This window comes from Thamnophis elegans, chromosome 1 (assembly GCF_009769535.1).
Source record: "Thamnophis elegans isolate rThaEle1 chromosome 1, rThaEle1.pri, whole genome shotgun sequence".
NCBI lineage: Eukaryota > Metazoa > Chordata > Lepidosauria > Squamata > Colubridae > Thamnophis > Thamnophis elegans.
In genome coordinates, this window is record NC_045541.1 from 72,250,899 (window position 1) to 72,278,068 (window position 27,170).

The 27,170-nt window shown below is 40.5% G+C and overlaps 1 protein-coding gene across 3 annotated transcripts in view; it reads right to left on the reverse strand.

Annotated features, from left to right (window-relative positions):
- Positions 1-1,964: 1,964 nt before the first annotated feature.
- LOC116515752 (guanine nucleotide exchange factor for Rab-3A-like) overlaps positions 1,965-27,170 on the reverse strand; it is a 35,538-nt gene continuing 10,332 nt past the window's right edge. The window contains exons 2-11 of one of the 3 annotated variants that reach the window (XM_032227962.1): positions 21,755-21,998; positions 20,413-20,508; positions 16,406-16,483; positions 13,541-13,759; positions 9,940-10,068; positions 9,731-9,843; positions 8,622-8,645; positions 7,318-7,417; positions 6,038-6,104; positions 1,965-4,800 (exon numbers count right to left, since the gene is read on the reverse strand). In XM_032227962.1, coding sequence (XP_032083853.1) covers positions 4,718-4,800; positions 6,038-6,104; positions 7,318-7,417; positions 8,622-8,645; positions 9,731-9,843; positions 9,940-10,068; positions 13,541-13,759; positions 16,406-16,483; positions 20,413-20,508; positions 21,755-21,998 — 1,153 coding nt within the window. In that variant the 3' untranslated portion in view covers positions 1,965-4,717. The remainder of the gene's footprint in view (positions 4,801-6,037; positions 6,105-7,317; positions 7,418-8,621; positions 8,646-9,730; positions 9,844-9,939; positions 10,069-13,540; positions 13,760-16,405; positions 16,484-20,412; positions 20,509-21,754; positions 21,999-27,170) is intronic. The other 2 variants (XM_032227979.1, XM_032227969.1) reach the window with 2 other exon arrangements.

The following is a 27,170-nucleotide window of genomic DNA, read 5'->3' on the forward strand; positions in this document are numbered from 1 at the left end:
CCCCTGGCCTTGGACCTTTGCAGCCATTTTATTCAAGCATCCAGCCTATATGAACTCTTGTTGTATCAGTTATTTCCCAACTGCTCCTGAGCAAGAAAATGAAACAATCTGTTGATAATTGTTGTTCTTGAAATTAGCATAACAATAACTGGCTCATTTGAAATTTTGCTACATCCATCTCCGTTTCCAGTCAATCAGTTTATTGTTTTAATATCCTTTTTAAGTAAAAAAAAGTCCTTAATATTACTGGATGGATCTTTTTTATAGTTTATTTATTTTTCATATTTACGGTATATGGTAAATGCCCATCTCTCAAAAGCAGTGACGTGTGGTGAGCTTTATGGCTGGTGAGGCAGCTTTTTAGACTTGTGGACTTCAACTCCCAGAATTCCACAGCCAGGCATGCTCAGTTCCTATTTAAAGTAACAGCATTTTTCCCTCTTGCAAAATAGGTTTTCCCATTCTTTTTCTTCTCCCTCCCCCTCCTTCCTCCCTCTCTCCCTCCCTCCCCCCTCTCTCAAGCAGACACATGCACACAGAGAAGTTGGATCCCTCTCTCACTCACTCACTCTCAAACAAACACAAACACAGAAGTTGGATTGGATATATTTCCCAAAGGCTTGAAAGCAAGTCCTCTGCCATACCCCCCTCCCTTCCCCTGCTGCCTTCTGATTGGAGCCTTTGATTGCAGGTGGAGCCACATTGCCTTTTCAAACTTGTAATCAGGGAAGCTGGGCTTATATACTTTTATCCAGCTGTGTGTTTGTGTGTGTTTGAAAGGCGGTTCTGCCAGAGCTCTGAGTCAGACTGAGCTAGTTGCTCCCAGAGAACTCTAAAAAGCCTCTAAAAATGCCCTCTACAGGAGGCGAGAGAACCACGTGCCTCCTTTGCATACGAAATTTTTCGCTTTTTAACCCTTGCTTAACTCTTAAAAGGCGAAAAATTGCTTATGCATAGGAGGCCCCTAGTTCTCTCGCCTCCTCCTATAGTTAACACTAAGCACTGTTCCAAGTCACTATGACTTGGAATCTGGCAGCGACTACCTTGGCTTCAATTATTTTTAAAAAATTCTTTAATTTTTTTTCCTTTTCCTCATGACTGGTGAGGCCACGCCTCCCCTGCCTCTAGTGACTGCACGCCCCTGCTCAAAAGCTAACCACTATTGCTAACTAGATCAATATTTAGTTCCCAGGGTTAGGGATTACCTTTGCAGATGCTCCCTTTACAATTATACCAGAACTAGAACTAGGTGCCATTGATGTTTCCATTTGAACAGGACAGGCATCCTTTCCATGGTTAATGTGTCATGCTTCAAACCGATGAGTCATTCTGACCCCTATGGAGATACCACTGACTTTTACGCCAAGGCTCTTTTTGGGTGCAATTTTGAGTTCGTTATTTAGGTGACCTGATTCTAGTGCTGGTGATTGTATGGGAAAATGTTTGCCATAATGATGTCTCTTTAGTAAGGCAGTAAAATTAATAGTAATTCAATTCAACACTAAAATATACACAATCAATACTGCTTGTAATGCCTTGTTTATTTTATCACTGGAATACATGCAGACTTCCAAAAGAAATAAGTCCAATGGCAATAAGAACCAGCTTCATGTCAGCACTGGAGTCCATTTATTAAATAGAAATCAGCATATGTTATTAGAATAGGAACACAGAAGTAAGGAAGAGATAATGATGCAACCAGGAGAAAAAATTCAAAGCTGCTGTGATATACTCCCCCCTCCCCCCCATCAATTCTTGTAATTTGGGAAAACTTGCAGCTAGCAAAGCTATCCATTTCTTTCATCTCTTATAGGATCAGAAATTGATACGTAAATAATGACAGTGTAAAACCTCCAGCCATTGTGAAATAAACTGTAGGCCTTTGCAATGAATTTGGTGTGAGAAATACTTTTTGCAGATGAAATTTCAAAGGATATCTTTCTTCGCAACAGTTCATTTTGTACTCAAAGCAATGCTAAATCTCCTTTAAATGAACAAACTGCACTTTCTCATGAGGCAGTCACCATTTCTACAAGGGCCTCTTCAGTTGTCCTTCACCATCATTAATCATTTGCTTGGCTATCACAGTGCCTTAGTGCACCCACCACCTTCTTGCTGTCTTCCAGATGAGCTGGACTAGAGTTCTCAGTTAACCCATCAGGAGGATACCAGACTGGGGAAAGATGATTGAATATCAGAATGCTCTGGGGCACATCCTTAATAGGTCAATTCCTATACCTCATTGTTGGCGAAGTTGCCGAACTCAATATTCTTGAACAAATATTGCTAGAAACTATTTCACTTCTGATTTTAGCTCAATAGAAAAGCAATCAGATACATGCTCGCCACTGAATATGAATAGATGTAAGGCCTCCTTTGACAATTTCATTCTGCGGGCTTTGCAAGATGCTACATGACTAACTGCCTTCTCTGGCCCAAAAGATCATTCTTCATATACTCACATATTTCAGGTCATCATTTTAGGTGTCCGAGAGGTAAGATAACAAAGGCAGTAATCTCTGTTGTAAAAGAACCAATTCTAGAACTCTGGTTTATTCGTTCATCTTGGTGCCGATGTCCTATGATGCACAGAAATCTTATAGCAGGAAAAGGGTGTGTTATTATTTATTCTCCTGATCACGTAATTTCAACAGCACATTTCCCAAATACATCCTTCAAGAGAAGAGATCCTGGCTGCTGTATCTTTAGCCCTCAAGTAGTACTATAAATGATTAGGATAGTAGCCAGGGGATAGTGAACAGCAAAGCAGTGTGGCATCTTCAGTTCCACTCCAACAACTGGGTCAAAAAAATACTGTTTATGCAACACTATCAAACACTCCCAAGTCAATAACTTTCAATAAAACCCCAAGGAGTGCTTGCTCTATTGCTCATAAACACACATTATTGAGGTCAACTTATTAATTTCAAGGCAAACTGAAGAAAACATTACTTCCTCAAGAATAGAAATGGTAGTGTCCAATTCAGAGATTACAGAAAACTCTGTCAGATGTGGTTTCACATCGCATTCAGAACATAATCCCAAAAATCCCACCAATGATCAGTTGATAACCTCTAGCCACTGTGTCATGTTCTGGCCTCCTCCTCTTGTGATGGTAGAGTTGGAAATCTGGTAAAGTCCACACAGATCCAGGATGAGGGTGCAATCATAAGGAGACAAAAGGAAGCCACAATGTATGCAAAGTTCTGCTGCCAACCAGGTATACATGCCCAATGGAACCAATGGAACAATCAGTAACACAAACTGAATTGATTGGCTAAAATCATCCAAGCAGGAGACTCTGATTGTAGAGGCTTTGTGAATTCATGGATTATCAACAAAACCTGATTTTCATTGTCATTATTTATGGATGGAAGCTGAAATAGCAAGTGCCTTCCACAATGAGTAACCACCAACTAGACCCCTCGGTCTGAAAGTAGGAGGGAATGGCTACCAAGGGAAATTATGTCTTCTAGGAAGCCTGCATCGGTTGTTCTCATCTCAGAAGTTTCAAAATATCATCCAAAAGGAAAAGCTGTTTCCTTCTTTAACCAGAGAAAATCAGAGCCATTTTCATTTTATTAACACCCAACAGGTCATCTAGATATTTGAATTAAAAATTCAATATCAATTTTAAGTAAACCCTAGAATACAATAAAAAGAGAGAGGCCCCCATCAATACTGCAGCATCAAAACTGAAGTTTCACTAATTAAATCCAAATAGTCCCCACTTTTAAAAAATGACTTGCTAGAAAATTCAGTCTCTGAGGTCAATCTTTGGATGTGAATAAAGGTGTGTGTGTGTGTCTGTGTGTGAGTGTGTGTGTGTTAAGTATAGAAAACATGAGAACCAGGAGTACAGCAGAAATGTGGCCTAAGGAAGATCATAGCAATGGATCCGGGACTAGTATGTTGAATGCAAGCAAGCGCAATTGAAGAAGCGTGGGAGAAATGATTTCAGGTGGGAAGAGCGTGTTCTAGAACGTCCGTGGCATAAAAATGAAGTCCATTAGTTATGAGTGGCTATCCGTTAGATCATTTCCCCATCCTTCCATCTTTACTGGGGTTTTGATCAGGAATGGCTTTAATACCAGCGTGCAATGTGTGGGAAAGGGCATGTGGATCCCTCAAAGGAAAACCCTGAGCTACAATCAGAAACAAAAGCAAAACTTTTCCCAGCTACTTCCTTCAAGCTCCTAAGAAATACTGGAGGGATCTGCACCTTGCAGCTCTCAAGGAAGGCTGTTTTCAACAGGTGCATGCCTTTGGAAAGCTGGAGCAGTTGTTTATCTATCTATCCATTAAGCAGCAATGACCAACAGCATTTAGAGCTCAGAGTGGCAAGCAAATAATGAGCCCAAGGTCCAGCCAAGGCTTCAGGAATATGTTTTTATATATTTATATATGTGCGTATATAGAGTGGTTTTTAAGTAGAATATTATATACTGGCTGAGGAGGAATGCATAGAAAAAAAGGAAGGAGTTCCAACATGGCCTCATTCCAAAGTGCCAGAGAGTTCATATTCACTGCGTAAAAATGCCTGGAGTAGATGCTCTCAAGAAACTGAAGCTGCCACTCAACAGGAAAAGCCTGTGCTTCTTACATGTTCAATTAATATTGTGCCATCTTGAATATGAGCAGACATTCTGTCATCGATTTTTCTGGGTGTCCACAGAATAACTGAAGGTAAAAATCCTTCCCGATCATCATCTTCCATTTACATCTCGCTGGGATAGAAGCCCAGTTTAGCAATGGACATTTCCTTCCGAAGCCTCATGACTTCCCAATACATCAATTCCACTGTGGGTCAAAGGAAAAGAAAGAGATTAAGCAGAGAAGCAAATGAGAAATTGTAGCAGAAGCGAATGTTTGTTTGCTCTATGCTAGCTTCCCCAATGTAGTGTTCTCCTGAGCTCAACACTCATCAGCTCAGCCAGCATGGACAAATGATCAGGAGTCATGAGAATCATTTGAGGAACCCATCCCTCCCATTTGGAAAAACCACTTCAAATGAAGGTAGAGGAATTGATGTAAAGCATCAGTGTTCCACAAACACAAAAACAAGATCCTTGCCCTACAATAATGGCTATTTCTCTACGGACCAGTGGTGGGTTGCTGCGGGTACAGCCGGGTACGGCTGTACTGGTAGTGGCCGGAAGCAGTTGAGAACATACCGGTACAATGACTCATTTGGCCCACCCGCCTGTCCACGCTCTATAGGCTGTTTTTATGCCAAAAGGCACACTGTGCACTTTTGGCATAAAGTGATGAATGTCGCAGGGGTGGTGGATTGCGCATACATGCACTGTGCATGTCTCACATGTGCACAGCACACGTTAGGCTCATGCACGGACAGACCGCAATCAGCGTACCGGTGGCGACGGTAAAGGCAGGGGGGAGGGGTTACTATTGCTTAACAGTATGATATCTTCTTTTCCCACCACCATCAGCCCGCCACTTTCTCAAATTACATTTCTGCTCTGGATTCAGATTTCTTTTATCCAAGCATCTTAGTTGGGGCTCTTCCTCCTGTTCACAAGATTATTCCTTCTACCCCAGATAAACCACATATTTATCTTCTCACTGAATGGAAGGCATTTGGATGTTGAAACCCTACCTGCTTTTAATTAATATGCTATCCTGAAAATGGTCCAAATTCTGCAAAGTTCAAATCCCAACTTGGATCTTAACATCACATGTACCTTCTTGAACTTATTTCTGGAGTTTGGGGTTTGATTTTATGCACATGAACTTTTCAATCCATTACACATTAGATTATCTAGATTAGTTCAGGTAATGTAGCTGAACACATTAGTTCAGCTAGTTTACTGTTCTTTTCTATCTGCTTTGGGTAACATTTACAAAAGGGGTTGGAATAATTCTCTCTTGAATGTTGCTTTATGAAATGTCCAAAATGCTTGGAATGATTTGGTAGTCCCATTAATAATCACGTAAGTTGGTTGTGCATCTTGTGAATTAGCTACAAAGGAAGAGCCCAACTTCCACATCTCAAAGAGAGAAAAAGGGGGATTCTTACCATCTTGTCTCACCAGTCCCTGCTGGATGTACCGAATGTAAGTGAAGAAGTTGCATACGGCTGTAATCTGAAAGAGAGACCAAACATTAAAGGTGAAGGTTCCCCCACAAATGGTGCTAGTCATTTCCTGCTGTAGGGGGCGGTGCTCATCTCCATTTCTAAGCCGAAGAGCCAGCGCTGTCTGAAGACATCTCTATGGTCATGTGGCTGGTATGACTAAATGCTGAAGGTGCACAGAACACTGCTACCTTCTTACTAAAGGTGGTCCCTATTTTTCTACTTGCATTTTTACATGCTTTTGAACTGTTAGATTGGCAGAAGCTGGGACAAGTAACGGGAGCTCACTCTGTTACGCGGTGCTAGAGATTTGAACCGCTGTACTGCCAACTTTCTCATTGACAACCTCATCGTCTTAGCCACTGAGCCACCGTGTCCCTATAACAAGCATTACACAAACATTATACCTTTTATAAGCACATTTGGAAATATTTCCAGGAAACATATACTGTATTTTTTGCACTATAAGATGCTCTGGACCATAAGATACACCTAGCTTTTGGGGAGGAAAACAAGAAAAAAATCTGCCTCTGCCTCCCAGCATCATCGGTATTTGTCTGACTAGCATCCTTGCAGCAAACAGCAAACAGCCTGGTCAGCTTCTCGCAGCCTGATTTAGCATGAGCAACTGATTGGCAGTTGGATCAGCCTCTTAGAATACCACTGATCAGCTGTTCCAGGCTGTGGGGATCACCGCCGCCCATCTTTGTTTCTTGTCAGGCAGAGGTGACAGCCTTGAAGACGCTACTTTGCAGCGGTGATTGGTGGCAGCATTAGTGATTGGCGGTGGCAATTGGCGATGATAGGCAGCAGCAATCCCCGCCACCTGGAACGAGGCAACAACAAAACATGCAGAGGCCAAAAATGGGGCACACGGAGGCTGAAAACAGCCAAGAGGGGGGGGGGGCAGCAAATGGTGAGGCTTCAACAACATTCGCTCTATAAGACGCATAGATATTTCCACCCACTTTTTTGGGGGGGGAAGGTGCATCTTATAGTGCAAAAAATACTATATGAATAGCACAGACAATTGTAAACTCTTCTGCCTTTAAGATGATAATTACTCTATTGGCGTCAGATGCAAGATACCTAAAAAAAGGCATGGAGCAAGGCAAAACAAATGCAAGCAAGTTGAACACAATTTTTCTATATGTATTTACACTATACTGTCCAGATAAAGATTGTATTATTTTCTGCTAGGCACACTACTAATAAGAACTTACCCTGGCCCTGCAGGAAGGGGAAATGTAGTAATAATTCCCAGAATCTCCCAGTTTGATGCGATGCTTGCAGGCTCGAGACAGGCCACTCAAAGCGCATTTTCTATAAAAGGGAGGTGAGAGTAGAAAGAATCAAGCAGGATGTCATCTAGAGGCCTTGACTAAAGGGAACAAAACATTATGCTGGACACCACCATTCAAACCCAAAAAAAGACCTTCATTTTTGCATCTTACTGGTATTAAAGGGTTTCACAATATGTTAGTTATTTTTAGTTATTCTTTATGCTAAGAATTTATCCTAAAAGATATTAAGGCTATAAATCTAAGCATAATTATTAGCATAGAAGTTCAACTCAACTCAACTCAATTCAGTACCATTTGCACTTCTTAGAATGGATGGCAAATTTGTCGACGTCCCATTCGGGATTGTTATATCCTGGCAGGAGATCCTCCTATTCCATCAGCTAAAACTGTGAACGATCTAAACCAGTGTTTTTAACTCCCAGAATTCCCCAGCCTGCTTGTCTTCATAGCAGCCATCCTGCTTCTTGTTTTTCAGTGGGGGTGTGGGGAGCTAATCAGTGCTTTGGTTGAATCATTTTTTCTGGATTCAAATGTTGCTATTTGTAGCCTGTTTGAAAAGTCCATTTGGGGCATTCAGTCTCAAAACATATTGCCGCTATAGAGGTTGCAGAAAGTTTGGAATTTTGTCTTACTAGAAATAAAAATATTAAGAAATGGAAAAATCATAAAGATGCATTTACAAATATTCTGCCTCCATTCGATCACCTCTTCCTATTCTACAGTAAAGGGAATCAATTGTCAATATCAGGATTAGCATTGTATAATATTTGAATTTGTTACATTTTGTCTTTCTTCCTTCTGTAGGTTTATAAGTAATTTAATTTAAAAAGAGAAAAGAAAAGAAACTATTACTATTAAGCCACCTGTAAGCTATTCAAAATTTCTTGCATTAAAATTTGACATTTGAAAAAGTCTAGCTATAGGATTTGGGAGGTAACCACCAACACAGAAAACCAAGTAAAGTTAATATTATAGGAGAAAGTTGACAGTTAGTAGACAAAAATATTCATCTGAGGTTATATACCCAGCAGTGCAGGAATAAAGATGAACCATTCCAAAGACAGTTGTAATTGAAGATTACCTATATTGTACGCAGTCAGCATCCTGAGTGCTTAAAATGTATTGGACAGCACCAATTACAAAGCTGTTAGTAACAACTTGAGTTAGTAGCTTATTAATAATGGAGTAAATACCTTTTCACTGGCTTAAAAAAAATAACTTACGTTATAATTTGGGACCGGAACCCACTGTGAGAAGAAATAAGAAGTTGAAACTAGTATTAGGCTAGAAATGGCAACATTCATTCTTCTTGGACTAATGGCAGTGTGCCTGTAGAAAGCACAGCTCAAACTGAGAGAAGATTAACATCTAAATTATTTAGGCTACAATCCTATATGGGGGGGTCTTTAGAGTTCTCTGAGCTTGCTTGTTTTCTTGCAGACATCTCATTACCTTAACTAGGCGACATCATCAGTGCACATCCTATACTTACCAACAAGAACAAACTCAAGAGTAGCAGAATTCTGGACTGTACTATTGCTAAAGTTTAAATGGGGCAGAGAGAATATCTGTCTCAAAGACAAGTTATTCCGAGCCCAGCAGACTGATCCATACCACTTGGGTCTAAAAAGTAACCAAGTGCCCCTTCTTGTGGGCCATCTTGCACTGATGTCAATGGGGGGGGGGGGGTTTGCATAGATGAACCACCTTAGCAGCCATCTTAGCAGCCATGCAGTCTAATGGGAGAAAGCAATTGGGCAACTTCAGGCAGTTTAAATCCTTTGCCCAGAGTTGAATACAAATAGTAGACATAGAGATCAAATCATTATCATTCTCTCCCTCCCTCTCCCTTTCCCACCCCTCTCTCTCAAAAAAATGGTGCCTGAGAATAACTATCGGCAAGAATTAATCATATCTCTCAGGCTCCCTTAATGTCTAATTTCCATGCCTGGAAAATAAGCATCCCTTCAGTCAAGTTCTTACTTTGCACCAGCATGAAACGATTCTCACCAGTTTGTAGTGCCTTTCTAGCTACATTAAAGTCCATTAGAACTGCTAATTGTTGCTAATAGTATTTATACTTTTGTACATTCAGGTAATCCGATTCTCCCTTTCCTCCTTTCCTTTCTCTTCTGGTTCTTGTGGGCCAAGCAGTAAAAATCGAAAGGAAGGATACACAACAGTGCAATAAAACAAATTCCATGAACAACCAAAGAGAAGACCATGTTTCAGAAAAGCAATTGGCAATGTAGCATGTTAGAAACTAATGGTGCATCTGTGGAAGAAGAGGGGGAGTAAAACCAAGGCAGCTGGACACCTGTTATGATCTTACTTTGGTCCGCCGCATTCAATGGCTGCCACCTTCACTACTGGCAATGCCTGGGTAGCCACTGGTTCAATGGTAAGGGTGTTCTGCTCCACAGCTGCCTGAACCAGCTCTGAAAGCTGCAACAAAGAAAACAAACACAAGGTTTTCATGTCAACAAGGAAGGAGCACCTTCACCTCTCAGAAAACTCTGAACAACTCATCTTTAAACTGACTTCATGCTTGGTGAAGTCCAGGCAAGGGCCTACATCTTCATGGTAAATCCTCTTGAGAAAAGGACATGATTTATCCAATGTTGGAGACTCCTTCCAAGCCTGAAATTCTGCAAACAAGATGGAATCCACCTGCGGTGACAGAAAACCATGAAACAGAAGTCTATTGAAGAAAACTAGGAAGTGGAAAACATATACACACAGATAACAGGCACAAAGAAGGAAGTAGATATCCCCTTACAAAAACCAGAAAGTTCTTCTAGTGTAGGTCCTATTCTTTAGGCAGATGATGAGGGAAGGAAGCAGAATGTGACTTATGCTCCAGCAATAGGCAGCTCTGCCTCCTGTTCCATGCAGAAAGGGTATGACAGAGAGAGCATCATCAGGAGACAATGTATCCTCCCTCAGTAGATTACAGTACTAGTATCCCAATAAGGTAATCAAAGGGAACATCACTTATTAGTCTGTAAATATTTGAACATACGGGGGCTCACATGCCCTATTGGAGGTGAAGTTCAGTTCCCTCTTCTTGGGGAAGCAGCCTCACATGGTCTGTGATCTGCATTCATACTCAAGCAGTATGTCAATGACAGAGAGGGTGGGGCCTCAGCAAAATATCCTGCTTCTCTTTATGACAAATCAGTTGCTTCCAACAGGTCCAGAAGAAGGGCAAGAATACTTTAGTCAGCTCGACTGGACATAGTCCTATAACTCTATTACTATCTACAACATGAAAGTTAAGCTCTTCTAAACAAGTGATATGCATTTTAAATCCCATATCTTTGTTCCACTGAATAGGGAGAAAGCCATGTGCATGGCTTTCCCATGGAAAGAAGTTTAATTGCCTCCACCAAAAAGGAATTCGCTTCCGATCCCAGCAAGCAAACATCCCTTCCCCAGTTGAAATAAACGAGTCTTTTCCAAAACACGCCATGGCTACTTGGTTGTGTTGAATAAGGGGCTGATTCCAAAAACAACTCATAGTTGAAGCATTCTATGTTCTGAAGATTCTGACTGTTACAAAATAAGGCATGCAGGCAGGTAGGAAAGGCAGGATGCAATGAGTCCTTTCTTCTACCCATCTATGCATATGGCAGGGAGAAGACTCACAAGATCAGAGTGTCTTTTCAATTGCTTGAAAATTGATGAATTCAATTCAATTCAAGTAAGTAAGCCAAGATGTAAATAAATAAATATTTAACCAAGCAAGTAAAGACGATCGGGCAACCATGGTTTTGCACTAGCAGGCAGGCAGAGCCAACTGAGAAAACATACCTGCTTGGTTTTTATAGCTATCCCTTAAGAATAAAAAAAATATTTAAAACATTCTGTGATGAATCAAGTCTCGAATGCTGATTACTCCCAGAAAGGTCTACTGGCACCTTTGGGAAACCCAAAGCAAATAGGACCTGATTGCAGAGCCCTCTTCATTTTTGCTTTTAGCAACTGCTAAACATTTGGGATTGCTGATTCTAAAACTGAACATAGTATACAGCAATCCTGACTGGTAACCATCCAGTCTTCCATAAATTTGTGAGTTCTCCTTTCCAAAGTTAGTAGCTCATATATGATTTGTGGAAAAGATCTTGGCATTTCAGTTTCTCAACCTGACCCATGGAACTTCCACAGCTATAGACAAGACCTTTGTTTTAAATCAGAGGTGGGGAACTACGGCCCTTTTATGACTTGTAGACTTCAACTCCCAGAATTCTGGGAGTTGAAGTCCACAAGTCATAAAAGGGCCGTAGTTCCCCACTTCTATTTTAAATAAAGGCAATTCTTCAAAGGCAAAATCTTCAAATTTTGGTACCACCAGGTTTCTTCTTTAAATAAAGGCAATCCTCAAAACCCGGGAGTACCTCCAGTTTTTCAGAAAGCCGCCAACCTCACCCAGCATGCTCTGTTCCAAATTTTGGAGAGGGTTAGAAAGTTCCACAATAGAAGGCATAACCATGATAATCAGAAATAACTGGAGATTCTCAGTCATCCAAATCATGGTTGTCCCAAAGGTGCTTTTTCAAAAGGCAACTAGACTTCTGGTTTTTCTTTGAAGACATTTTGCTTCTCATCAAAGAAGCTCAGAGCCAAAGAAGCTTCTTGGATGAGAAGCGAAACGTCCTCCAAGAAAAAACCAGAAAGTCCAAGTGCCTCTTGAAAAAGCACCTTTGGGACAGAAATAACTGATTTCCGACATCCCTCGCTGCAAAAAAAGAAAAAAAGCAGCTTATAAAAGGTTCCAACATTGGAATATTGTGGGGAAGATTTTTTCTTATTCTCCTGTCCATACATATTTTTAAGCAGAACTATGAAACGAATGTAGCAGTGAATGCAGCTCTCCAGCCCGAAAGAAAAATCTCTACTGACAACGTAGAAGCATTGAGCTACAAGGACTGCTCACCTGAGACCAGGAAACCACCTCAGAGCACCCATATGGGGAAGGGGGGAAACATTTAGAGAGAAAGAAACACACACAAATGACTTGTTAGTGTTAAAGAAAAAACTGAACAGGGGGAAGGTATTAAAAGCACACTGAAAAAATATTTCTTGTCCCCAGAACTGATCCCTCCTCAAGATCAGTGAAACCAGTTTCCACAGCCAGACTGATTGAGATTGCAGCTATCAAGATTTTTTTTTGCCAGCCTTGATGTTGCAGTCCCCGCCTTTCTGGCAACAATTGCTATGGATAGTGAATCAGGAAAAGGAGGACATTTACTGTCTGTACAGAAGAAGAAGAACAGCTTCCCTCAGACTTTATGACCACCTTCACAAGCAAATCTTGTTGGCACTGTTGTGACCAAATATCTGAGCCTACCTTCTTAGTCGCAGAGCTATTCTACTTCACCCCACCCGAAGAGAGATTACCTGCCGCGAGAGAGGAGAGGAGAAAGGAGAGTCTGCTGCCAGGAACCGCCAGCCTGGCTCATAGGTGATGTGGATTGCCTTCGCAGGGACGATACAGAGCAGCAGGGAGAGGAGAGTGGGTACCCCAGACTTTAAGGAATGGGAGAGCAAGACAGATAGGTGACAAGGGCAGAGAAAAGGGGGAAAGAGGAGAAAGACAAGGAGAGAAAGGAAAATGGTGTGAGAGGGACAGAAGATTAGAAAGAAGACGATCTCAGTCACAAAAGAACTTGGGCACAAATACCCCACCCCAGAAGGTACATAAAGGTGGCCATCCTATCTAATCCAGATGTACTGGGACTGCAACTCTCAGAATTCCCAAATTATCCTTCCCCAACAATATTGGGAACTCTGGTCCAAGATGGCTAGAACCTACAAGACTTCTCGTGTTTGATTCCAGTTATATTTAAGCTCATTCATGCCTGGTCATACATGATAATTACTGCTTATTTCCTCAACTCTGATTTAGTATATCAAAACAACCCAACCAGAATCAAGGAATTAATCAAAACAGGTCAATGAAAGTTTCCTCAACACTTCCTGCAATGAAGCAGGTTGTGTAAATGTAAGGTAAAACAGACTTTTCGACTAGATCCCTCGCCTTACTGCGTTTCCCCATCACACACACAACACAGCAGGGCGGATAATATTTTGCTTCCTCCCGGGGCTTCAAGCTAGACACGGATCAATCACATTTACCCACCTCTTTGAATTCGCTGTTGACTGATTCCTGGGGTGCACTCTGGCCAGCAGCTGTGATTGCACCGGTGCTACTGGTGCTCTTGTTGCGTCCATGTCCCTTTCTGAAGGCTGTTTTGGTGGGGCTCTGAAGTTGTGGGTGCAATTCCCGATTTGGCGAGGAAGGAGTTGACGTTATAACTAACGTCTTCAAGGCTGTCACCTCTGCCTGCAGCATGTCAATCTGAGAAGAAACAAAGAGCCATCAGCAATGATCAGCAAAGGACTTGGTCCCAGAATTATGCCATGTCCAGGAGAACATTTAATGATTCATGAAGCTAATCAGTTGTGGCGCTTCTTTAAGCAAACAGAACAGTTGAGTTCAGGAGCTATTAGCTTTATATCCTCTAAATTACATGTTTTTATTCTTATTTCCCCAAATATTAAGTATCTAAGCTTTATAAAGATTTTCCCCTGTACATCATAGCTACCGAATGCACTAAATAGGAAAATATGTTTGCATATATTAGTTACCTACATATCTGGTTTTCTTGGTGCATAATTTGTATTTATACAAATACTGGCATATATAAAAATATTTATACAAACATTGGTTCATGCAAAGAAGGTCACGGGTAATCCTCAACTTACAACAGTTTGCTTAGTGACTGTTCAAAGTTGCAACAGCACTAAAAAGTGATTTATGACCATTTTTCACACTTACAACTATTGCAGCATCCCTATGGTCATGTGATCAAAATTCAGATGCTTGTAAATGGCATGTATGGATGCTGGTTGCAGTGTCCTGGGATCTTGTGATCATCTTTTGTGACTTTCCAACAAGCAAAATCAATGAGAAAGGCAGCTTCACTTAACAACCATGTCACTAACTTAACAACGGTAGTGATTCACTTAATCACTGTAGCAAGAAAGGTTGTAAAAGGGTGCAAACTCACAACTGTCTTACTCAGCAACAGAAATTGTGGTTCTAAGTTGAGGGCTATCTGTATTTCTCATATTATGGTTGGGTAAAGCATCTAACACAAAATCTTTCAGGTGATGTGCTTCAGCTCTGCCAACAGATGGTGCTATATTCGCATTATAATGGCAGCTTTTTTTCTGTAGTTCATAGCTACAAATCTCTTTCAAAAATCCTTAACTGTGCCTCTTGAATTTTTCAATAGACAAGAAGTTCGAGTTCAGCAAGTTCTTCTGAAGTTATCAAAAAAGGGATTGTGGAAGCTAAAGTATCAGTGATGTATCACTAATCTCTGGTGTCTTCTGAACAAACTGGTTGAACAAGACTCGTCAAATACCTGAAGGTTTCTCATGCTGGAAGCAAAGACGTTTTCTGCTCCTTCAGAGAATGGGATGAAACCTAATTGGCTTCAGTTACTGTGGATGGTTGGGGGATGAAGATTGGGATAAAGTGTTGACATAAAGAGAAATCTCACAATGGATCCAACAGCTAGGCTTTATCCAGTTCCTTGAGGCAATGTTATTTACTACATTATGTTACTTGATCTTTCTTTTTTTTCCTTTTTCTTTTTGGTATGGATTGTTTTTGAATGTACACCGGTAGTCCTCAATTTATGGCTATAATTCAGTGTGCAATTTCAACCACAAGTTATGATGGTTGTTAAGCAAGTCATCATGTAGTGGCATCCAATTTTAAGACTTTTTGTAGCAGTCATTAAGTGAATGCTATAGTAGTTAAGCAAACCCATTGTTATCGGGTGGTTGTTTTTTTCCCCTCAAACAGGAAATAAACACCAGTTTCCAGCAAAAATGCCATAATAATAATATGGCTGTAAATGTAAGCCAGATGCTGAGCACCCAAAATACAGTCATGTGAAGGCAGACATTTTAACTTTGAATCTAGGTCACAAAGAGCTTTTTTCAGGGTCTGTAATGGAATGATTGCTAAGCAACTTGTTGTAAGTCGAGGGCTTCCTGTAGTTGCTAAATAAGTCTCCATTTCAGCAGACAGAACATGTTTGACGTATCTTTTCTTTGCCTTCTGAATACTTTCTGAACTCTTTCTGGTATCAAGCCAGAGGGGTACACCTATTTATGGCCTTGCTCATGCCTACTAAGGCTACAACCTTCTGCTCCCTCTTCTTTAGAAGCAAACACCAGAAAACTCAGCAGGATTTGTTTCTTAACTGGAACTGCCAGAATTGCATGGAAAACATTTCCCAAAACATGTGAAATAACACGAGTTTTCAGACAGCTAGAGCCAAGTCTCCTGCTTCAGCAAAATTCAGGTCTTTGACTTCATAGAGGATTTCTCTTTTTGATTGCAGCCCATTTATGTTAGCTGTTTGGTTTTCAGTTTTCTGAAGTTATTACAAACCCTACTGCATTCTTTTTATTGCTTTATCATCACATTCCCATGAGCATTCACTGAGAGGAACTGTGTCCCATCAGCTTGGGCTTTGTTACAGTTATCAGCATGGAGGCAACAGGCTAACAACACATTTGAAAAATATACCTCAGAAGCATTTTTGTATGGTTCAATTCCTGCTCTTGTGCAACAGCTTGATTTGGACTACCCTGCCACGTGAAAAGGCTTTTTTAACCCGTTGCCTCCAACCAGGAAGGAGAAAGGAGCTGCAATAGATATTCTACACCCATGTGGCTCCCACTACCTTTAATCTGAAAGAAAAATCTGCTCCAGAACTTCTGTATGTATACACACACTTTCCACACAGTTGACATAAACTGCAGGTACAAGCAGGTTTGCTATCCAGATTATGAGGGGAGCCCCTATCTAAAAACTTCCCTTTCAATGTCAGGCTCATTGACTTTGGCATATGCTTAGTAAATATGGTCTTCTGGTCACCATGATTGTATGGATGAAGACAATGTATGAAATGGATTTCTTCACCTTCCCTTGCGCCTCCTTCAGCTGCTTCTCTGAGGCTGCTTGCTTGGTGTTTGCCTCCCGGACCATCTTGTGGGCTTCCTATGGCAGATAAAACAAAAGAACACTTTTGTCCAAGGCAATCAGGTTCTCAAAAATGACAAGAATATTTTTAGTTAACTACAATAATAACAAGGAAATGTTAATGTATAATGTTTAATGATGTGTGTGTGTGTGTGTGTGTGTGTGTGTGTGTGTGTGTGTGTGTGTGTGTATTGTACCAGTAAAAGCAAATTGGACATAAGCTTTAATTTGTGAGTTGTGGGGGGAAAGGGACGGGAATGCTTAGGTATCCTACTAACTGACTTTGTTTTAGAATATGTTATAAAGGTGTAAAGTCATTGGAGGTTTATTGAGATTGCGAATGTATGCCAGTAGGTGGTTGTGTCTTTAAATACAAATGATTTTAGATAAAAGCACGTTTAAATAATTGTAGTCAAATGAGATATGTGGTACAGTGATAGTAAAATACATAAATTTTAAAATGTACAATTCAATTTGAATGAAGTATATGTAATGATTGTGGAAGAAACGCACGTATTTGTAACGTATTTGTAACCAATCGACACGCTTTCTACAAGATGTAACGAAAGATGATTTTTTTTTGTGTTTTTGTTTAATTAAAACAATAAAACTTTTTTTAAAAAAATGACAAGAACATTTTAAAAAGAACATGGAATAGAGGCCCAACTGTCTTTTCCCAAACTTTCACCCATAACAACCAGCACAGACACTTGGTGCAGAGGGCACATTAAAGTAAGGAACATTTAACCACAGCAGAAGCGCCCAGTTTTTTCTTGGGATCAATGGTGACAGGTGAGTTTTGCAGAATGCAGAACTCTTGCAGACTTTATGAGGAAAGGGTAATGTGGAAAATGAGTGCAGCCAACATGGAAGGTTGGAAGATTGAGATTAAATCGTGATTTTCTTTTTTTAAAAAAAAAATATTCCATCCAATTTTTTCTCCACAAGCTTATTTTTGGGGTTCCTCTTCCATCTGCATATCTGTTACTTCTATGTACTACAAATTGATGGCAGTTGTGCAGGTGGTTTGCAATACCATAAAAAAGCAGTGAAAAGGGAAAGTATAATGATAACCATACAACATTTCCCCCCCGGCTAAAAACATGCACTGTATGTTCTAAGGTGAGACTTCCTCTTCTCAGTGCCTTTTTCTTCTTATCAATTAAAATACCACCAATACAGGTAGTCCTCAACTTACAACAGTTCATATAGTGACCGTTCAAAATTACAACAGCACTGAAAAAAGTGACCTATGACCATTTTTCACACATGACTGTTGCAGCATCCCCATGATCATGTGATTTACATTTGGATGCTTGACAACGGGTTCATATTTATGACAATTGCAGTGTCCCGGGGTCATGTGATCCCCTTTTGCAACCTTCAAACAAGCAAAGACAATGGGAAACCCAGATTAACAACCATATTACTAATTTGACAACTTCAGTGATTCACTTAACAAACGTAGCAAGAAAAATTGTAAAATGGGGCAAAACTCACTTAGCAAATTTCTCACTTTAGCAACATAAATTTTGGGCTCAATTGTGGCTGTAAGTTGAGGACTATCTGTATTTTAAACATGAGATTTTTATTTTAAAAACACTGCACTGAAACATGTACTATATTACCAAAAGTATTCGCTCACCTGCCTTTACTCGCATATGAACTTACTGTAAGTGACACCCCATTCCTAATCCATAGGGTTCAATATGATGTTGGTCCACCCTTTGCAGCTATAACAGCTTCAACTCTTCTGGGAAGGCTGTCCACAAGGTTCAGGAGTGTGTTTATGGGAATTTTTGACCATTTTTCCAGAAGAGCATTTGTGAGATCACACACTGATGTTGGACGAGTTTACGTGGCCTACCACTTCGTGGCTGAGTTGCTATCGTTCCCAAACACTTCCACCTTCTTATAATACAGCTGACTGTGGAATATTTAGGAGCGGGGAAATTTCACGACTGGATTTGTTGCACAGGTGGCATCCTATCACAGTTCCATGCTGGAATTCACTGAGCTCCTGAGAGCGACCCATTCTTTCCCAAATGTTTGTAAAAACAGTCTGCATGCCTAGGTACTGAATTTTATACACCTGTGGCCATGGAAGTGATTGGAACACCTGATTCTGATTATTTGGATGGGTGAGCGAATACTTTTGGCAATATAGTGTATCTTTTATTTATCAGGTCTAAATGGGGCTGCCACAGAATATTTTGGAATTTTGAGAGGCTAGGGCTGTTACAAATCCTCTTAGCTGAATCCTAATTCACCAATACAAATAATTAGATCCTCACATGATTCAGAGTGTGCAGGCCACAAAGAGCTTTATGTTTGACTGGAAATTTTAAACTACTTTTATAATATGTGGAGTTCTTTCTGCATGTTATACTTCTATTTTTGTAATTTTCCTTGAGAATGTGTTTGAAAGAGCACCACATAATATGCTTCAGAGCAAAGTAAAAATAAACAAAGCATTCAGTATTCAATTTATATTTAATAGTAACCTGGAGCCATACAGGTGAATATTATTAACTTAGCTTATCCTGGTGTATCTTCAGTCAATATGACCTTGCAAATGGATGAGAACAAGCCTCCCTCCACCACACACTTACATAGAAGCAATAGTCAGATATTGATTGCCCTAGTTAGCATTTGTTCACATTTATGACAGTACTGAAAAATAGGTTTGTCACTGGTCCTTAAACTTACAACAGTCACAGTCATGTGCTGTGAATATGTAGTTTCCATTTGCAACCTTCACAGTCAGTTTCTGACAAGCAAGAGCAATGGGGAAGCCAGCAGTAAGTTGCAAGATGCAGTCACATGACACTGTATTTAATAACCATAGGTGATTCACTTGCTGTCCACAGTGGAACCCATGTAAGTCAGATGATAGTTCACTTAAAGATTGTGTCACCTTGCTACGGAGTTACCTGTCCCAAATGCAGTTGTTAAGGAAGACTATCTGAATTAGATGTGGATTGCAGAACCCAACCTGTCTCAAATTTGTTCAAAGTTAGGACATATCCACTTAGATTATATTCCATTTCTCCTTTTTCCAGTCTGAGTGAGTTAGGCCTAGTTCTGTACCAGTTTGCAATTTTGATTTTAAAAAAAACATGCACAAATTTTTGTGTACATCTCCCCCTTTTGTTTTATTCCAAAGTGCATCGTAAAATTCAGATTTCAGTTTACATAAGAATTCAGAAAGATCAGATTGGATAAATTCCCTGAAATATGGGAACTGAGTAAATTTCTCACTCATCTCTAGATAATGTTCAATGTCAAGAGAATGACTGCACACCTCTCTGACCCAAGGCCATGGATGAATAGCCTCTTCCCCCAGAGAAAGGCTATGCATCCATACAAAAGGAGAAATTTCCATTCCTCTGAGGACTACAACACATCAGGGTAATGAGACAGAAAATGCACCAGCTCAGATTCTGCTGACTTTAGGGAAAGAGAAATGGTTGCTCTGCTAACTGAGGAGAGAGTGCTCTTATGCAAACACACAGTTCCTGTTGGTGCTGGCCTACATAATCAAAGAAACAACACAGTGTGGCTTTTGCTGGATCTAACTTCTTCCAGTGGAATATGAGCTTCATTGCTCCTACACAGTAAAGCTTTCCTGAACATATAAAATATAGCTCTTGGAAATCCCCTGGGTCAAAATGTTAATGGTAAATTATTAAAACGTCCATAATCTGAAATAATACAATCCAAAAAACTCCAACATAGAATTCTGTTCTTTCAGCAAATACGGCTTTCAAAGTCAGTCAGAACATACTTTATGGATGAGAAGAGATGCATGGATCCTAGTGTCCAAAGAGACGTTTTCAAAGATGTACACCAAATACTTAAACTCAACTTTGGACTTGGTTTCTAAAGGATCCATACCATTACCTTCAGGATTTGGATGCCAAGTTCAAGTTTAAAAAGTGCAGTACCTCAAATAAGCTTGCTGTCAGCTCTTCCAGTTCCTGCTCCAGCTGCTCCCTGACTTTGGAAAGTCTCTCACATTCTTCATCCTTCAACTTTAATTCCTGCAGAGAGAAAACACAAGAGATAATGATAGTCATTCTATTTTACACAGAGAGAGAGAGAGAGAGAGAGAGAGACAGACAGACAGACAGACAGAGGCAGAGGCAGATACACACGTATACCCACACAGATCAATCATACACTGAAACTTGTTGACAATTGTCTACCCCTATAAAAATGAAAGTAGTTTTACAAACCTCAACCAAAACTTTAGGGGGCCTGCTTTACCAAAAAAATCATATTAACTGAAGGAGGCAATGGCACAAGCTGGACTTGGACATGTAGCTTGGAAAATGTGGAATTCACTTTCCTACCACTTCAACTGCAGATTGTCAAACATAAAGAAAAGCATAAAGAAAATAAACCCACTAAATAGCATACCGTAATTTAGGCTTCCCTATGGGCAACCAAAGGCAATATGAGACTCTCAGCTGACTATACAAAGTCTTCAGCTGTGATCTAGAGGCAGATCATATGAGCAGAGGGGAAAGAAAACCAGCTGTCGATCAGAGTCTGGAATCTAGAGAAGCAACAGATTGGAACTCTTGTTTGCCGAGCCAGCACAATGTGGGAAGTGTGTCATCCCAAATTCCAGTTCTTATCCAGTTCGTTATGGAAAACCCTGGTCTTGTAGCCAGTCTGTTCTGCAGCCCAAACTACATAGAAGCATTAAAATGTAATGATTCCTGCTTCAAAAGGAACATATCATCATTTATGAATAGGAAGTAGTAAGGAATCTGTAAAAGCATAAGATTTGTGAAACCAAGTTAAGAAATTTGATCCAAGTTCTATTTAGAAAATCACCAAAATCAGTAATATGAAATGGGCTTAAATAATATATGTATGAACTTAAAGAGAGTATCCGGGGAATCATATGTTCTACAGTAAAAACCTAGCAGAAAAAAAATGGAATAACATAAATCATCTGGTTTTCTGTTTTAATTTCCTAATAGTATTCTAGCATTTTACCTGCTCAGCAACTGTCTACTTCATGAATTGATATGAAATAGCTTTGGACAGAATGGAATCAATGTAGCTCACAAACACCTAAAGACAAGCAGAGCGGCAGGACAAAATGTCAATTTCCTAATGCAGATGGACAAAAACTCAATATTTCTTGGCAAGCAATTCAGATGAAGCTTTTGGACCCATTGAGAGGCAACATCTGAGCATATGTTTTAAGCTTGATAACAGGTGGGTTTAGGGCTAGTAGCCAAATTCTCCATCCCTTCTTAACCTCATGCTTACCTTCTGAGCTCTATGGAGCTCCTCCTTCAGGAACTCAGAACCCTTCTCACGGATTTCTACTGAGGAGCTGCGTAAGCGGGAGACGTTCAGTTGTGCCAACGACAGGGTCTCCTCCCCACCAGCCAGGCTCTTGACAGAAGGCTCTGGGAGCTGTAACTCTTGCCCTCTGTTAGTTGCTGAAAGAGGCTTCCACTGACTCACTACTAGCTGCTTTTGGAGCCTGGGCTCCTCAATATGGGTCTGGCTGTAAGAAAGAAATCAGTATGTTCAGGATTAAAAAGAGGGATACCCTGGGCCCATATGTCCTTTATTTCCCCTCACGTATATTCCTCTCAAGGATGTCCCACATGAGTTCCATTACATAGTTACTTACACAGAGGGGGAGAGGGGAGTAAAGATGAAGAGACACAGCAAATCAAGCCGGTTGTTTCCTCTTTTAAAACAAAGAGTTTGTTCTCTGCCAGTGAGTTTTACAAATGGAATTGGCTATCACATGGTCAGAAGGCCAGGTTAGAAATATTTCTCCGGGAAGCAATCTCTTCAATGCTTTTTCCCATCACTGAGAACATAAATGAGGCTATTGACAATTAGCTTCGGTGCACTCGTGCTCATCAAAAGAATATAAACTTGGTACAGCAGCCTACAGTAAGTATTTTCTCAGAACAAAAGAAGGCAGCATTTACGTGATATCACCACTAGGCATGTATTATTTATTTTGGCATCAACCAGTGCAGAAGAAGAGTTATAACCCACTTTGCTCCATATACAACATGATTTTCAAGCAGGACCTGACACTTCCAAATTATAAACCAGTTTGATTATGTAAATGAAATCACATTCAGAACTAAAGATGGCATCTTGTTGGAATCAGCAGGCCTTCAAACCCAATGTTATTCTGCCTTGGTGAGTTTCTCCCTGTTCCTCCCCTTCCAGTTCCAAGCAGCTTCCAGACATCTGGACAGCACTCTGACAGCATCTGGGGGAGAACGAGGGCAACACCATATTCTCCACTCAGAAGGATAAACAATCAGTGGTATCAAAAGCTGTTGAGAGATGAAGCAGAGTGCACTATCTCTAACCAGGTCCCCCCAAGTGCAACCAAGAGCTATCTCTGTACTCAATCCAGGTCTGAAACTGGATTACAACAGTTCCAAATAATCTGTTTCATTCAAGGCTTTTTGCATTTTTCCACCATTTTCTCTTTCCTCAGAAAGAGTTTATTTTGTATTTCTGGTTCCTTAAGAAGGGGCACATCACTTTCTCCCTCAAAGAGGAAGGCAGTTCCTCTTCTCTCAAGGATTCATTCACCATCACTGAAACCCAGCTCTTCCTCACATCAACCAGGAAGGAAAAAAGTCCACGTTACAGGGGCCGGGGTTGATGTGGAAGCCACTGGAAGGAAGATACATTATCCTAATATACAGGTCAAAAACCTTGCCCTTCCATATTTGTGACAATAATTTTTTTAATTATACACAAACTTTTCCATGCACAAATAGAGATACATAGAATCTTTGACTTCTACAATATAGCTGAACTTTAATTTCCATCAACCTCTCAAATTGCTTGGAGATTTTCTACTCCTGCTATAATACTAAGTTTTCAGTGGAAAAACTTTTTTCTTCTTCCAGTTATTGCATGTGGTGTGTGTGTGTGTGTGTGTAACTCAAAAAATTAGAATATCATGCAAAAGTTCATTTATTTCAGTAATGCAACTTAAAAAGTGAAACTAATATATGAGATAAGACTCATTACATGCAAAGCAAGATAGTTCAGGCCGTGATTTGTCATAATTGTGATGATTATGGCGTACAACTCATGAAAACCCCAAATTCACCATCTCAGAAAATTAGAATATTACATGCAATCAATAAAACAAGGATTGTACATAGAACAATATCGGACCTCTGAAAAATATAAGCATGCATATGTACTCAGTACTTGGTTTGGGCCCCTTTTGCAGCAATTACTGCTTCAGTGCAGCGTGGCATGGAAGCTATCAACCTGTAGCACTGCTGAGGTGTTATGGAAGACCACGATGCTTCAATAGCGGCCTTCAGCTCTTCTGCATTGTTCGATCTCATGTCTCTCATCTTTCTCTTGGCAATGCCCCACAGATTCTCTATGGGGTTCAGGTCAGGCAAGTTTGCTGGCCAATCAAGCACAGTAATCCCACAGTCATTGAACCAGGTTTTGGTGCTTTTGGCAGTGTGGGCAGCTGGAAAATGAAGTCAGCATCCCCATAAAGCTCGTCTGCGGAAGGAAGCATGAAGTGCTCCAAAATCTCCTGGTAGACGGCTGCGTTGACCCTGATCTTAATGAAGCACAGTGGTCCAAAGTCCTGTTGCTCAGTGGTCCAAAGTCCTCTTTTCTGATGAGAGCAACTTTTGCTAAAAGCACTAAAACCTGGTTCGATGACCATGGGATTACTGTGCTTGATTGGCTTCTCCATTCTTCCTCCATACTCTGGGTCCTTGGTTTCCAAATGAGATGCAAAACCAAATCATTCACACAGCTAACAATAATAGTCTTGATTTATACAACTTCAAAAGTTTCAGCCATGCTTATTAATGAAACCAAGTGGTGCATTCCCATGCACCAACCTAGGTCAGACAGTGGCAACATTCCTGCCCTTGTTTTCCAGCACTAGAGCAGACTCTACAATGGCTCTTCAGTTCTGAGCTGTGTGCTTCAATAAGGGTTTGTTTGCCTTGGAGTTCCCTCCGCCATTCCTTCCAGTCCAAGCTAGGAGTAGCAGTCCCACAACTAGCATGACATGGAAAAACTGAATGAAATGCATCCTATCACAAACCACAAAACAAAACTTCTGCTACAGCACTCAAAACCACCCAGAACTTTCAAAACAATCCCGCTCTCAATGCCGAGCTTTTGTTCTGAGGATAGAAAGAAACAAAACTCTTGAAGAATTGGATTTTTCTGTCATAATCAAGGGTGGGTTCCTGCCATTCTAACCTCTTCTATAGAAGAGGTTCCACAAATCTACAGTGCCATTTAGAACTGGTTCCAGCTCCCTCCCCCCCGCCCGTCCGCACACCATCAAGATGAAGAGCGAGAGGAGGAATTCTGGGAGTTGAAGTCCACAAGTCTTAAAGCTGTCAAGTTTGAACACCCCTGGGGTTTTATTTCCTAAAGGGTTAGGGGTGCAAGGGTCTTGTAACTTGACAGCTTTAAGACTTGTGTGCTTCAAACGCCAGAGTTTCTGAGCCAACATTTTGGTTGCTAAGTAAGAGCGTTGTTAAGTGAGTTTCACCACATTTTACAAGTTGGCCACATCCACCCAGTCACATGGCTGGTAAGCCACTCCCACTTGGTCACGTGGCTGGCAAGCCACTCCCATCCGGTCACATGGCTGGCAAGCCACTCCCACAAAGCAGGCCACACCTACAGAAGAGGTTCTAAAAAAATTTGAAACCCACCACTGGTCATAATAATAATGTTTTGCATGCAGGAGGTCTAAGATTCAGTTCCTGGTTCCTCCAGACAGGACAAAGAGACACTTCTGCTTAAAATCTTAAGAGACATTTTCAGTATTTCTTATCAATGGCCTAATAAAGTATAGCATTAAGGCAGCTGCTTATGTTTTGCATCTGTTCCACACACACAAACAAACATCAGTACAGGGAATGGGTGTTTCCTTTAGTGGCAATTCTTCCAATTCTGAAAAATGAGTGCTTCTTGGATGAGATGCAAAATGTTTTCAAGAAAAAAAACTAAGGAAACCCAAATCCTATTGTAAAAGCACCTTTGGGACAGCCAGGATCTGGCTGATTGAGACTCTCCATAAACGTTTCCACACTATCCCAAATTTTCTCAAAGGGGGAAGGGAGGAGGAGCTAGAAATAGCAATAGTAGTAACAGCAGTAGATAGCTGTTTCTTTCACAAGTTATAATGAATGCAATAGTAAAGTAAATTGTGTCGGAGCTTACCACCCTGGGCATCAGGCACAGCACATCACCAGGTTATATGAATAACTGAATAACACCTCTCTATGTTTTTTATTTTTATGTTTTATATTGCATGGTTTATGTATTTTATTTGTTTTATTGTAAGCAGGCTAGTCACATAAATGTGAGATGAACAGCTATATGAATGAACGTATGAATAAATTACTAAAAGGAGTCCTGGTGGCGCAGTGGTTAGAATGCAGTATTGTAGGCTAACTCTGTTTACAGCCTGGAATTCGATCCTGACTGGCTCAAGGTTGACTCAGACTTCAATCCTTCCAAGGTCAGTAAAATGAGGACCCAGGTTGTTGGAGGCAATATGCTGACATTTGTAAAATGCTCAGAGAGTGCTGTAAAGCATTATGGGATGGTATATACGTCTAAGTGCTATTGGTAAAAAATCTCAGAACCACTGAAAATCCCTGTGTTTGCTTTAAAAGGATAAAGATCCTAAGCATAATCATTTTACCTCTAATTTATTTGAAAAAAAAATGCCACATACAAGAAGAAAAACCACTGTGGAAAAGATCCAAACAGGAAACTATAGAAGTGTAGCCATTATCCAGACACTCCTGTGGGTTAATCCTGGGAAAGAAATTGCTCAAACTTAGCCAACATTAGCCTATGGCCAAGATTTGATTACATCAAGCTTGGAAAAGAGATCAGGAGTAAATGAGGTCTATGTATCAAGCAATGGCAATTAAATCAGATTGGTTCAACTTCATGTGAAGCAAGAAACAAATAAAAAATAGCTTTGCAAAAAAAACTTTGCAAAATAAGAATAAGATGTTTGATTTGGCAGTTCTTGTCTTATACTCGATTTTGATTCCAAGTAAAATAGCACACTAGGCAGCCAACAGCTTGACTAGGAGCCCAATAGAAGCCACCTAGATCACACTGATCACACACTGAGGCTCAAAGTCTCTCAAAAGGACTAAGTGAAGAGATGGATATTGATCCTAAACCTAAATAAATGGCATTTATTTAATTGGACCTGTCTTTTGGCTATGATTAAAGAGCCAGGAGCCTGTGCTTCCTCTCCCCGCCTTGAAGGCTGCTAAAGGGTGTATCAGCATTAATCCTAACCAGAGTTAAGAGATAGCATCAGCAGTTCTGCAATGGAGTATTAGTGAGCTTCTCCACATTGTTATTCCATGAAATCAGCTTGCCTGAATTTTGCAAGTGCCCAAATGTCTATATTTATTTCACAAAGCTATTGATATCAAATTCATTCCACCATGTGTAAAGTACCTACAGGCTCATTTTTTAGCCCCTAAAGCTCCTGCCAAATGAAATTTGCAGGCAATTTTCCAATTTCCAGCACAGCTGTTTGCCAACTTACTTTCTGAAAATGCTTTAAGCCTCCACTAGGCATAGCTTAGCCCCACACCGGCTGCTGCTGATATAATTCCCATGCCTCCTCCAAACTATTGTGAAAAGGAGGAGGAGG